Source organism: Macaca nemestrina, chromosome 1 (assembly GCF_043159975.1).
Source record: "Macaca nemestrina isolate mMacNem1 chromosome 1, mMacNem.hap1, whole genome shotgun sequence".
Lineage (NCBI taxonomy): Eukaryota > Metazoa > Chordata > Mammalia > Primates > Cercopithecidae > Macaca > Macaca nemestrina.
In genome coordinates this window covers 2,175,628-2,188,233 of record NC_092125.1, presented here as the reverse complement: position 1 = coordinate 2,188,233, position 12,606 = coordinate 2,175,628, and the positions used below count along the sequence as shown (strand labels likewise).

At 46.7% G+C, this 12,606-nt stretch overlaps 1 protein-coding gene across 5 annotated transcripts in view; it reads right to left on the bottom strand.

Moving 5' to 3' along the window:
- The window catches only part of LOC105474713 (AT-hook containing transcription factor 1), a 100,319-nt gene extending 92,032 nt beyond the window's left edge, over nucleotides 1-8,287 (bottom strand). Inside the window, exon 1 of one of the 5 annotated variants that reach the window (XM_011729540.3) lies at nucleotides 7,890-8,287. Coding sequence is in view for 3 of the 5 variants with exons in the window: in XM_011729534.3 (XP_011727836.2) it covers nucleotides 7,449-7,654 (206 nt within the window). In the remaining 2 variants the exon portion in view is untranslated. Of the gene's footprint in view, nucleotides 1-6,291; nucleotides 6,310-7,448; nucleotides 7,734-7,889 lie in introns of those variants that run through there. The other 4 variants (XM_011729538.2, XM_011729534.3, XM_011729535.3 and 1 more) reach the window with 4 other exon arrangements.
- Between the last annotated feature and the right edge of the window lie 4,319 nt (nucleotides 8,288-12,606).

Here is a 12,606-nt window from a genome sequence, read left to right as displayed (position 1 = left end):
TTTTGGGAGAAAGGTGAAGGCCCAAAGGCGTAGAATATAAATCAGGCAAAAGAGAGATCCGAGGTACAAGTCATCACCGTTTCTCAGCACTCCTCCGCCTATCTATTGAGTGCAGAAAGGACTACATTCAGTTCTAACACTCAGCCCAAGTCATTCTCATAGAAGAGAATCAATACTATCAAACTGAAACCTGTGGTAAAATAACAGGATAACAGCCACTTCTAACAGATACGTTTAGCTTTTAAAAGTTTGTAACGAAGTATTTATGTTAAAAGAACTATTATAAATTTAACAATTCCTTTCCTTTCAGTTATCTTATAAAATTAACTTTTTCTAAAAATTAGCATTTCATACAACAGTCACTATGAATTCTTCCATCTGTTTATCTTCAAACAGAGATGTCTGAAATATTCACAAAGCATTAGTGCCGTTTACTTTCGCGTGATGCAAATTTGTGATTTGCTCATTTCCGTATGGCTTGGATTTCTTATAAAATCAATAATCACTTAAAGAATCTTAAAACATATACATATATATAAAATAAAAATACAACTTTAAAAATACAGAAGATATTTATGTAGCCTTAGGATGGGAACAAGGCAAAAATCAACCTAACGTTCTTTCTTGTCATTCTTATTCTCTCCATGAGTCCCCTCCCCCCAAAAAATTTATGTGAAAAAAACATTTCAAAGATTCACTCAAAAAATTAAAATACATGAGTTATCATTTTCTGTTCAGGCTATAAATGCTATCTCCTAGACAAAAACTTGATAGACTGCCTCAAAAAACTTAACCACATATGTCACCATTAAGTCACAAACCCTAGGAAGTTATGTTTGAGATTTCCAAGTCATTAAAAGCAGAAGTCTGCTTTTTATTATCCAAAACAGATCCAAAAGTCTAACCTAATATAAAGGGTGTGTGCATCAACAGGAAGCTATGACCATTAGCCTCCAATACAAAACCCTCACGAGGGTCCTATACTCAAGCCTTAGTTGCTGTTATATTTATACAAATTGATCCTATTCATCTCCTACTAAGTAGGTACCAAAAAATTTTTAGACAAACAAAAGAAAAAGGCCAGAATCACATTGTTACTATGTTGTTTTCCCCTCTGACAGCCTTTTACAAAGCTTGATAAAACCAGTTTAATGATGAACTGAAGTTAACACATTTTTTCTACTAAACTTAAAACCAAAGTAATTCAACCAGAACCAAAACCTTCAGAATTCCACGCGGTAGCTTTTTCTAAAGTGTATTCAAAGGAGTGCTAATGAATAATAAGCAAAAAAGTTCCATGATCCCTATACTTCAATCAAAATCATCCCAATAGAATTTTGGAAAGATTTTCACAAAATCCAAAGTCCAAAGGATAACACACAATAAGCATTTTTCTGGAAAATGAAATACAGTAAATGTTCTATTTCTTAGGCTGGGTGAGTTTTGTTACTTTGTTTGAATGCAAAGATGATATAGAAGTACTAGCTCAAAGAGAATAAAGCCACAGTATTTAAACTGTGGCCAGACATGATGGCTCATGCCTGTACGCCCAGCACTCTGCGAAGCTTAGGTGGAAGGATCACTTAAGACCAGGAGTTGGAGGTTGCGGTAAGCTATGATCAGGCCACTGCACTCCAGCCTGGGCAAGATTCTGTTTCTAAAAATATAAAAAATAAACCTAATGTGGTTTGTATATTTGTACCCTCCCAATCTCATACTGAAAGTTGGAGGTGGGGCCTGGTAGGAGGTGTCTGAGTCATGGGAGAAGACCTCTCATGAATGGGTTGGTGCCCTCTCCAGAGTAATGAATTCACGTGAGATCTGGCTGTTTAAAGCCACGCGTGGTGGCTCCCAGCACTTTGGGAGGTTGAGGCAGGCAGATTGACTGAGCCCAGGAGTTCGACATCAGCCTGGACCACATGGCAAAATCTCGTATCTACAAAAAATAATTAGCCAGGTGTGGTGGCGCATGCCTGCAGTCCCAGCTACTGGGATTGCTTGAGCCTGGGAGGTCAAGGTTGCAGTAAGCCATAACTGCACCACTGAATTCCAGCCTAGGCGACAGAGTGAGACCCTGTATTTAAAAAAAACAACAACAAGAAGCCTGGTACCTCCTCACTCCCCACTCTCATCGTGTGAGTATCCCGCTCTCCCTTTTGCCTTCCGACATGATTGGAAGCTTCCTGAGACCCTCACCAGAAGGCAGGCAGCTGTTGGTGTCATGCCTGCACAGCCTGCAGAACCATGAGGCAAAATAAACCTCTTTTCTGCATAAATTATCCAGTTTCGCATATTCCTTTTTTTTTTTTTTGAGACGGAGTCTCACGCTGTTGCCCAGGCTGGAGTGCAGTGGCGCGATCTCGGCTCACTGCAAGCTCCGCCTCCTCGGTTCACGCCATTCTCCTGCCTCAGCCTCCTGAGTAGCTAGGACTACAGGCGCCCGCCACCGCGCCCGGCTAATTTTTTGTATTTTTAGTAGAGACGGGGTTTCACTGTGGTCTCGATCTCCTGACCTTGTGATCCGCCCGCCTCGGCCTCCCAAAGTGCTGGGATTACAGGCTTGAGCCACCACGCCCGGCCCGCATATTCCTTTATAGCAACACAGCCTAACATATTTCTAATTCAAACTTTGAATCCAAGTTCTAGCACTTAACAATACATGTAATGTGCTTTACTATATTCTGTCTTCCTCCCTTTCATATCCAAGCTTCTAGAAAAGAGGAGTACTTATTTCTCCAGACTTCATCATGGTGCCCAGCACAAAGGAGTTCAAAAAAAGTTTAATAAATCAAAGTTTTCCAAATTTAACAGCCTTTGAATCTATGGGGCAAAATTGGTTTTAAGACTTTTACAATTTAAGCACACTACAGAGAACATCAAAACAGTGTATTATTAGAAATAGGGGCCTGGCGCAGTGGCTCACATCTGTCACTCCAACACTTTGGGAGGCTGAGGTGGGTGGATCACCTGAGGTCAGGAGTTCGAGACCAGCCTCACTAACAGGGTGAAATCCCGTCTTTACTAAATACAAAAAATTGGCCAGGTGTGGTGGCGCATGCCTGTAATCCCAGCTACTAAGAGGGCTGAGGCAGGGGAATCACTTGAATCCGGGAGGCAGAGGTTGCAGTCAGCTGAGACTGCACCATTGCACTCCAGCCTGGGCAACAAGAGTGAAACCCCGTCTCAAAACAAACAAGTCTCAAAACAAACAAAAACAACTGCATGGCTGGGCCACGGTGGCTCACGCCTGTAATCCCAGCACTCTGGGAGGCCGAGGCAGGCGGATCACTAGGTCAGGAGATTGAGATCATCCCAGATAACAAGGTGAAACCCTGTCTCTACTAAAAATACAGAAACAAAATTAGCAGGGCGTGGTGGCGGGAACCTGTAGTCCCAGCTACTCGGGAGGCTGAGGCAGGAGAATGGCGTGAACCCAGGAGGCAGAGCTCGCAGTGATCCGAGATCTTGCCACTGCACTCCAGCCTGGGCAACAGAGCGAGACTCCCGTCTCAAAAAAAGAAAGAAATAGGCCAGGCACTGTGGCTCACGCCTGTCATCCCATCACTTTGGGAGGCTAAGGTGGGAGAATCGGTTAAGGTCAGGAGTTCGTTGGAGACCAGTCTGGCCAACATGGTGAAACCCCGCCTCCACTAAACATATGAAACTTAGCAGCCAGTCATGGTGGCAGACGCTTGCAACCCCGGTTACTTGGGAGGCTGAGGCATGGGATTCACTTGAACCCGGGAGGTGGAGGTTGCTGTGAGCTGAGATGGTGCCATTGCACTCCAGCCTCAGCGACAGAGCCAGACTGTCTTAAAAAAAAAAAAACTATAGTAGAAAGAATATCTCAAAGGTATATGAAAACACAAACACACATGAAACATCTACGTTCAGTACTGTACAAAATTAAATAGAGTCCCAGCCTTTTATGACATGCCAGCATTCGCAACCTATAGAAAGTAATTTACGGCCGGGCGCGGTGGCTCAAGCCTGTAATCCCAGCACTTTGGGAGGCCGAGGCGGGCGGATCACAAGGTCAGGAGATCGAGACCATCCTGGCTAACACGGTGAAACCCCGTCTCTACTAAAAAATACAAAAAACTAGCCCGGTGAGGTGGCGGGCGCCTGTAGTCCCAGCTACTCGGGAGGCTGAGGCAGGAGAATGCTGTGAACCCGGGAGGCGGAGCTTGCAGTGAGCTGAGATCCGGCCACTGCACTCCAGCCTGGGTGACAGAGCAAGACTCCGTCTCAAAAAAAAAAAAAAAAAAAAGAAAGTAATTTACAAAGTTTCAACTCCTTTCCAAAGTCTAGATAGACAGAGCAGGAATGTTCTACCGGCTTTGAATGAAAACACGGCTTTTCATGGCCAGGTGTGGTAGCTCAAGCCTGTAATCCCAGTACTTTGGAAGGCTGAGGCAGGCTGATCACAAGGTCAAGAGACCAAGACCATCCTGGCTAACATGGTGAAACCCGTCTCTACTAAACATACAAACATTAGCTGGGCGCGGTAGCGCGGGCTATAGTCCCAGCTACTTGGGAGGCTGAGGCAGGAGATTCGCTGAACCGGGGAGGCAGAGGTTGCAAAAAGACAAGATCGCGCCACTGCACTCCAGCCTGGCACAGAGCAAGACTCTGCCTCAGAAAAATAAATTAATTAATTAATTAAATAAAATAATGTTCGGCAGGGCGCGGTGGCTCAGGCCTGTAATCCCAGCACTTTGGGAGGCCAGGCTGGCAGATCACGAGGTCAGGAGATCGAGACCATTCTGGCTAACATGGTGAAACCCCGTCACTACTAAACATATGAAAATAATTTAGCCGGGCGGGCGCCTGTAGTCTCAGCTACTCAGGAGGCTGAGGCAGGAGAATGGCGTGAACCAGGGAGGCAGAGCTGGCAGTGAGCTGACATCGCGCCACTGCACTCCAGCCTGGGTGACAGAGCGAGACTCACTCTCAAAAAAAAAAAAAAGAAAAAAAATTCATTACTTCTGCTTGCCTGTCTTCTCCACTACACTACGAATTCCTAAAAGGCAAAAATCACCAAATCTTATTCCTGGGCATTCGACAAGGTCACAGTGCCTTTGGACTAATAGGTCCTAAATGTAATAAATTAGGATAACAGGATACTGTGTAGCAGGATATTAGGACATTAGCAGGGACAAGGAATAGCCATGTTAAACAATAAAATCAATTTTTTAAAACTCAAGATTGAGCCCAATTATTTTTAAGTATACACTGGTTCAGTATTAAGCAAAACAAAATTATTAAAATTACTAGGCCAGATATTAAAAACAGAATACTATAAATCAGTTTTCTGTGTGAAATACACAAATTCCTGCAGTAACTGAATTCCACCACAGAAAATGGAACTCTAATCTAGTTCAACAATTATATTGCAACCTGTACCAAGCAAGCATTTCCATAAACCACTTTGTATGCAATTTTACTTTTTTTCTTTTTGACTAATAAAAAGACGAATTGTCATTTAAATGTAAACTACCAGTGGACCCAGAAACTTCAAGCCTTTCAGAAATTTCTTTCCAATTTAATTCAAACATTTTTAAATCACGAACTACTTTTAAAACACCGTGTTAGTAAAGGAATGCAAGAGCAAGAAGATAACCTACTTCCTGACTTTAAGGAGTTTACAATCTAGAAAAGGAGATACATAGTCAATTATCAGAATATCAGACACAACGAATAAATGCCACAATAGAGGTGCATATGCTGTGAGATCCCAGTAAAAAAAGTGGGATAAAGGGAAATAAAAGAGTACAGTGGGCTGGGTGCGGTGGCTCACGCCTGTAATCCCAGCACTTTGGTTGGCCGAGGTGGGCAGATCGCCTGAGCTCAGGAGTTCGAGATCACTCTGGGCAACATGGTGAAACCTCCTCTCTACTAAAATACAAAAAAATTAGCCAGGTGTGGCGGCTAGTTCCTGTAGTCCCAGCTACTCACCAGGCTGAGGCACGAGAATTGCTTGAGCCCTGGAGGCGAAGGTTGCAGTGAGCCAAATTCGCGCCACTGCACTCCAGCTTGGGCTACAGAGTGAGACTCCGTCTCAAAAAAAAAAAAGAATACAGTGAAAACATGGGATTTCGAAGGAGGTCCTGAAATTTGAGAATTTAAAAAAGGAAAGATGGCACTCCAGGATGAAAAACATGAGCAAAGAAACATTCCACAGAATGGGCCCAGGATTGGTGATGATTCCGGAATAGCAAAAGCATAAAATTTGTGAATATATGAGGATAGATAGTAGCATACACTTATTGTAGAGGGCTTTGAGCTTACTTAGGGAAGTCAGACTTCATTCTGGGAAGAAAGAGAAGTCCCTGAAAATATTAAAGGTAGGCGTGAAAGACAATGTTCTGTCCTCTTAAGACGTATCTGTACCTATGAAAAAGGAGAGGCATAAAAAAAAAAGTCTCAAAACTGACGTATAACGATCTTTTTTATTTTTATTCTTTATTTTTTTAGCAACAGGGTCTCGCTGTGTCACACAGGCTGGAGTGCAGCGGCGCGACCCCAGCTCACTGTAATCCTGGAAATCTCGGTTTGAGGCTGAAGCTCAAATGTTCCCCTACCTTAGCCTCCCGAGTAGCCGCGCGACTAAAGGCGCCACCCACGCCCGGTTGACATGGTGTTTTAAAATTTTTTTAAAGATAATTATTGTTGTTTGCAAACTCGTGACAGTTTGGTAGTATGTTACTGAAAGATGAGAAAGCGACAATGTAGACTTCCCATAGCGCTTAGCACACTTAAAACATCCCTTCAAGTATTAACCTTAACTGGGCTTGTCATCCCTGGTCAAATCCTCCGAAATCAGTAAACCACTCTTAATTTCTTCTCTCCGAAGGGACTCTCTCAGTGAAAGCTCACACACACACACACACAAACAGTTAAAAAAAAAAAAAAAAAGGGGGTCTCGCCATGTTGCTCAGGCTGGTTTCAAACTCCGGGGCTCAAGCGATCCTCCCGTCTCGGCCTCCCAAGGTGCTGGGATTACAGACACGAGCCACTGCGCCCAGGTAAAGACAGTTGTGAAAATCTACAGGCTCTTTAGGGTAATCTGAGAATAATCTATCGTTTAGGATTTCCCCAAAGGATCTACGTTTTGTTCTACAAAGAACCCAGTTCTTCCAAAAATTTCTACAACTGACCATTTGGAAATAAACGCTCATCTCACAAAACTCTGCTCAGATAGTGTGAACCTCGTAAGCTTTGAGAACAAAATCTACCCATCTCTCCAAACAAAACACCCAAACCAAAACAGGCAACCAGTGGCAAAAGTAATCGCCCTCAGCTTCCCAGGTGGGAACAAGGAAGGCAAATTAATAAGGACCCCAAGATGTGCTTTTATTTTAACTCTCCTTGATCTGACCAATCGGGTGAGCTGCAGCCTCACGTCTGGGCCCCGAGTCCAACTTCTCCCCGCCCGGACTACTCACTGCGGCCAGGCCCAGGCGCATGTGGAACACGCGCCAACACAGGACAGGCTCAGCACGCCGGCCACTTCCCTCGGGGAAAGGCCCGCCAACGAGTGCATCGCGTGGGAGGACAGTGGGAAAGGGTCGCGGCCCCGGCCCTCCCGGGTCGGGAAAGGACCCGGCTGCCGGCGCAGGACGCGAACCCACCAGCGCCGCTCCGCCGCCATGTGCCGCCGCTCCTCCGGTTCGAGGTTATGTAACGAAGCCCGGCGCCCGCGAGCCTTCCGTACCCGCCACCGCCAGCCCTCGCCCCCTCGAGCCCCATCCGTTGGCCCCGCGCACGCCCGGCCTAGGCCCGGCGCTCGCGGAGCAGAAGCCCCACCGCCGCCGCCGCCGCGGGCCCAGGCCAAGCGACCCGCCCTCCGCCGCGCGGGCCCAACCCCCTCCCTCCCTTCCCCCTACCTGAGCAGGGCGGGTGAGCGCGCCGCCGCGGGCCGAGTCCACCGGGTCGCCAGGCCAGGCGCGAGCTCCTCCCGTGCGGGTCCGTCACAGCATCTCCCGGGAGACGTGGCCGCCACGGGCCGGGCTCACACCCCTCCGCCCGGCTGAAGCCGCTCCTCCGCGCGCCGGCCTCCGCCTGCGACCGCCCCGGCCACCTGAGAGCCACACGCCCCCGAGGGTGCCTTCGCGGGCTGTGGGCCTCTGCAGACCGCTCAGCCGCTAACACGCAGTCGCTGCTCCCGCCGCGGTTCTGGGTCCTTCCCCTTGCAACGCTGCCTGGTCGCCTCGAACAGCGCCGGCGCCGCTCTGCGCATTACCTCGGGCCGACAGACCGACTTCCACACGCCCCGGAAGGGAGGGAGCGGAGGAAAAGGGCGGAGAGGGAGGGGAGAACCGGCGGAGATCGCGGCTGCAGGGACCAGAGTTCTCGCGATGGTTCCGCGCTCGAGCGCTGGCTCCGCGGGAATTTTCAAACTCTCGGTGAAAGAAGGAGGTGGGAGGGAAAGGGAGGAAAGAGAAGCAGGGCCTGGAAGGGCGGATCATTTACAAAAATTCGGGTCTCTCCCGCTCCGAGGAGCTGGTGGGGAGAAAGACTACGAGTCCCACAGTGCCCTGCGCGTGAAGCCGCCCTGGCGGCCCCGGCGGCGCGCCCCGTGCGCAGTTGGGAGTGGTAGTCTTCGCGGGGGGTCGCGCCGGGCTCTACCAGCAGCCTCAGGGCTGCGATTGCAGGCGGGCTCTCTTGTCACGTTATCGTGTGGCCCTGCCAGCTGGGGCCGAGTGATAATCTTTCTCCCATAATTGGCAGCTTGCATTCTGTATTTTCTGTTCTGTGCTCCCACTTTCTTTTTTTCTTTTTCTTTTTTTTTGGAGACGGAGTCTTGCTCTGTTGCCCAGGCTGGAGTGCAATGGCACGATCTTGGCTCACTACAACCTGTGCTCCCGCTTTTCATGCCAAAGGTGGGCTCCCAGACTTCCGGGGAAACGCTTTTTCCACGGTACTGTGTTTTTCTAGCATCCTTCTGTACTTTCATGGCCAAAAATGCTCGCACAGCCTAACCTAATCTTTTTAGTCAAAATTATACCCCAAATCACTATTATCTTTTTGGTCACTGCGGGTTTTCATTGTGGAATTTCTTATTGTTAGTATCTTCCTTTGAAGCGAATCCCAGCGCCAAACATGTTTCAAACACATAGGGAACATGTCCTTAATACTAAGTACTAAATAAAAGGATTATAACATGAGGTAGAGTGGGGATTTTAAGAAGATGCTCTTTTATCAAGAAAGTTTCTACTTTTCTGTTACCTTTCCTATACGCTTTTTAAATTTATTTATTTTTATTTTATTTTTGAGACAGTGTCTCACTCTGTTGCCCAGGCTGGAGTGCAGTGGTGTGATCAAGGCTCATGGCAGCCTCGAACTCGTGGGCTCAAATGATCCTCCTACGTCAGCCTCCCAAGTAGCTGGGACTATGGCTGTGGACCACCATGCCCCACTACGCCCTATTAATTTATTTTATTTTATTTTATTTTATTTATTTATTTTTGAGACAGAGTCTCGCTCTGTCACCAGGCTGGAGTGCAGTGGTGCAATCTCGGCTCACTGCAACCTCTGCCTCCCAGGTTCAAGCGATTCTCCTGTCTCAGCCTCCAGAGTAGCTAGGACTACAAGTGCGTGCCACCACGCCCAGCTAATTTTTGTATTTTTAGTAGAGACGGAGTTTCTCCATGTTGGCCAGGATGGTCTTGATGTCTTGACCTTGAGATCCACCTGCCTCAGCCTCCCAAAGTGCTGGGATTACAGACATGAGCCACCATGCCCAGCCTATTTTTATTTTTGTAGAGACTGTGTCTTGCTATGTTGCTCAGACTGGAGTGCATGGCTATTCGCAGGCACTGTGGCCTCATCAGTGCCACTGCTGCCTCCAACTTCTAGGCTCAAGCTCTCCTCCCACCTCAGCTTCCCGAGCAGCTGGGACTACAGGCATGGATGTCATGCCTGGCCCATATGCTTTTGGAGATAATGCTGCTTTTTGGAAATGTAATTTTCTTTTTTCTCTAATTTTTGTTTCTTTAGTAACAGCAACCTGCATACATATCATGTTTGTTTGCACAAGGTATTGGACCAAGTTGTGACAGAAACAGTTAAAAAGAGCACTGCTTCTGCAGTAGGAGGTTTGGCGTTCGTTGTCTTAATTATTTTTAAAGAGGCCTCTTCAAACAGAAACCACCCTCTGTTGGATGTGCTGATTTATGTCACGTGCTCCACATTCTACACTTTCTTTTTCTTTTTCTTTTCTTTTTTTTTGAGACGGAGTCTCGCTCTGTCGCCCAGGCTGGAGTGCAGTGGCCGGATCTCAGCTCACTGCAAGCTCCGCCTCCCAGGTTCACGCCATTCTCCTGCCTCAGCCTCCCGAGTAGCTGGAACTACAGGCGCCGCCACCTCGCCCAGCTACTTTTTTGTATTTTTTAGTAGAGACGGGGTTTCACCGTGTTAGCCAGGATGGTCTCGATCTCCTGACCTCGTGATCCACCCATCTTGGCCTCCCAAAGGGCTGGGATTACAGGCTTGAGCCACCGCGCCCAGCCTCTACACTTTCTTTGGCACTATTTTATGCCCAGTTCATGAGTACTATACCTCTCGGTAGTCAGAAGACATGAATTATCAACTCAGGTGTGCTGCTAGTGAGCTGTGTGACATCAGGAAAATCAAGTGACCTCTCTGGGCTTCAGTTATCAGATGTGTAGAGCAAGGGATTGACTGATTCATTAGACAGACATTTATTAACTTTGCTCTAAGAGCCCTTCCAGTTGTGAAATCTATTTCAATTGCACACATTATCCAGATTGACTGTCTACATAGTCTTTCAGATTTTAATCCTTTCCATCTTTATCGACAGGATGATTTCTGTATGATTGTCTATATTTTTATTATTTGTTTACTTATTTTGAGACAGGGTCTTGCTCTGTCGCCCAGGCTGGAGTGCAGTGGCACAATCTCGGGCCACTGTCGCCTTGACATCCTACCTCAGCCTCCCAAGTAGCTGGGACTACAGGTGCACACCACCACTCCTAGCTAATTTTTGCATTTTTTGTGGAGACAGGGTTTCATCATGTTACCCAGGCTGGTCTCGAACTCCTGGGCTGAAGCGATCTGCTGGAGTCGGCCTCCCAAAGTGCTGGGATTACAGACGTTGCTGGACTCGGCCTCCCAAAGTGCTGGGATTACAGACGTTGCTGGACTCGGCCTCCCAAAGTGCTGGGATCACAGACATTGCTGGACTCGGCCTCCCAAAGTGCTGGGATTACAGACGTTGCTGGACTCGGCCTCCCAAAGTGCTAGGATCACAGACGTGAGCCACCGGCCCGGCCTGTGTAACTGTCTATCATCTAGACCAGCTCTACCTGTCCTATTTTATTTCCCTATATACTTCCTGAGCGCTTTGTTTGTTTTGTTTTTTTAACTCTCCAAACCTGTTTTCTCTTTCAGTGTCTCCCAGCCTCTTCTCTCCCTGAGTAAATCTTAACATCCTTCAGGGGCCAGCTCAAGCCTCTTTGCTCTTCCCAATCTTTTCTTCAGCTTCAGCCCACATGAATCACTAAAAACTTGAGTGAAAATATGCTGTCTGAATTATTTCACGTCTGTTTCCCTTTTTGCCTCTGACTCTCTCCATCCACCCACTATCTCCATCTCCCAGCTGCGCTGGGAGCACAGACTGTATCTTCTTAACATGCTTCCCCCATAACTGCTAGTTTTTTATTTTAGTTGCTTCGCAAACTGAATTTCCAATTTAAAGCTCTCATTCAACCCTTTTTCCTCTTTCAGTCATTTAACTAAGCCAATACCAGATTATTTTAATTGGTTTCAAGAGATGTTAATAAGTGTTAAATGAAGAAAAATCTAGATTTGGTAATCAAATGAGTTTGGGGGAAAAGCTGATTAAATAAAAATAAAAATGTATTTTCTGTAAGACTTCACTGGCTTTAATATGCTTGGCATTCCCCAGAGTCGCTTGACCGTGGCATCCATTTGCCCTTGTGTAACATCTTGCCTTGTTAGTGTTCCACTATGCTTGGCATTCCCCAGAGTTGCTTGACCATGACCATGGCATCCGTTTGCGCTTGTGTAACATCTTTTGCCTTATTAGTGCTCCACAGAATAGACTGTGGTAAACACAGCTTCCAAGCTTTCTCGCACTGGAAGAAGCATGGTGTGGTGAAAAGAATGAAATCATTTGGAGCCAGACAAACTTGGGTTTTAATGCGTTTCACTACTTTCTAGCAACATGACTTTTATTAAATTACTTCAGTCTCTGAGCCTTTTTTCTCAGCTAAGAAGAAAAGATCACGTCACTTTGCAGAATTCTTGTAAAGATGGAAGGGAAGTATGTGCCTCCCTTAGAACCTCATTCCGTTTTCACCTATATGGTCCTAAGTTATGTTGGTAAAAGGCCTAGAAATGGATAATAACTGGTAAGAATCCTCATGCTTCCATCTGGAATGTTTGATTAAAGAGGTAATTTTTTTTAAAATTTTATTTATTGATCGATTTTTTGAGACGAAATCTCACTGTATCACCCAGGCTGGAATACAGTGGCACAATCTCAGCTCACTGTATCACGCGGGCTGGAGTACAATGGCATGATCTCAGCTCACTGCAGCCTCCGTCTCCCGGGTTCAA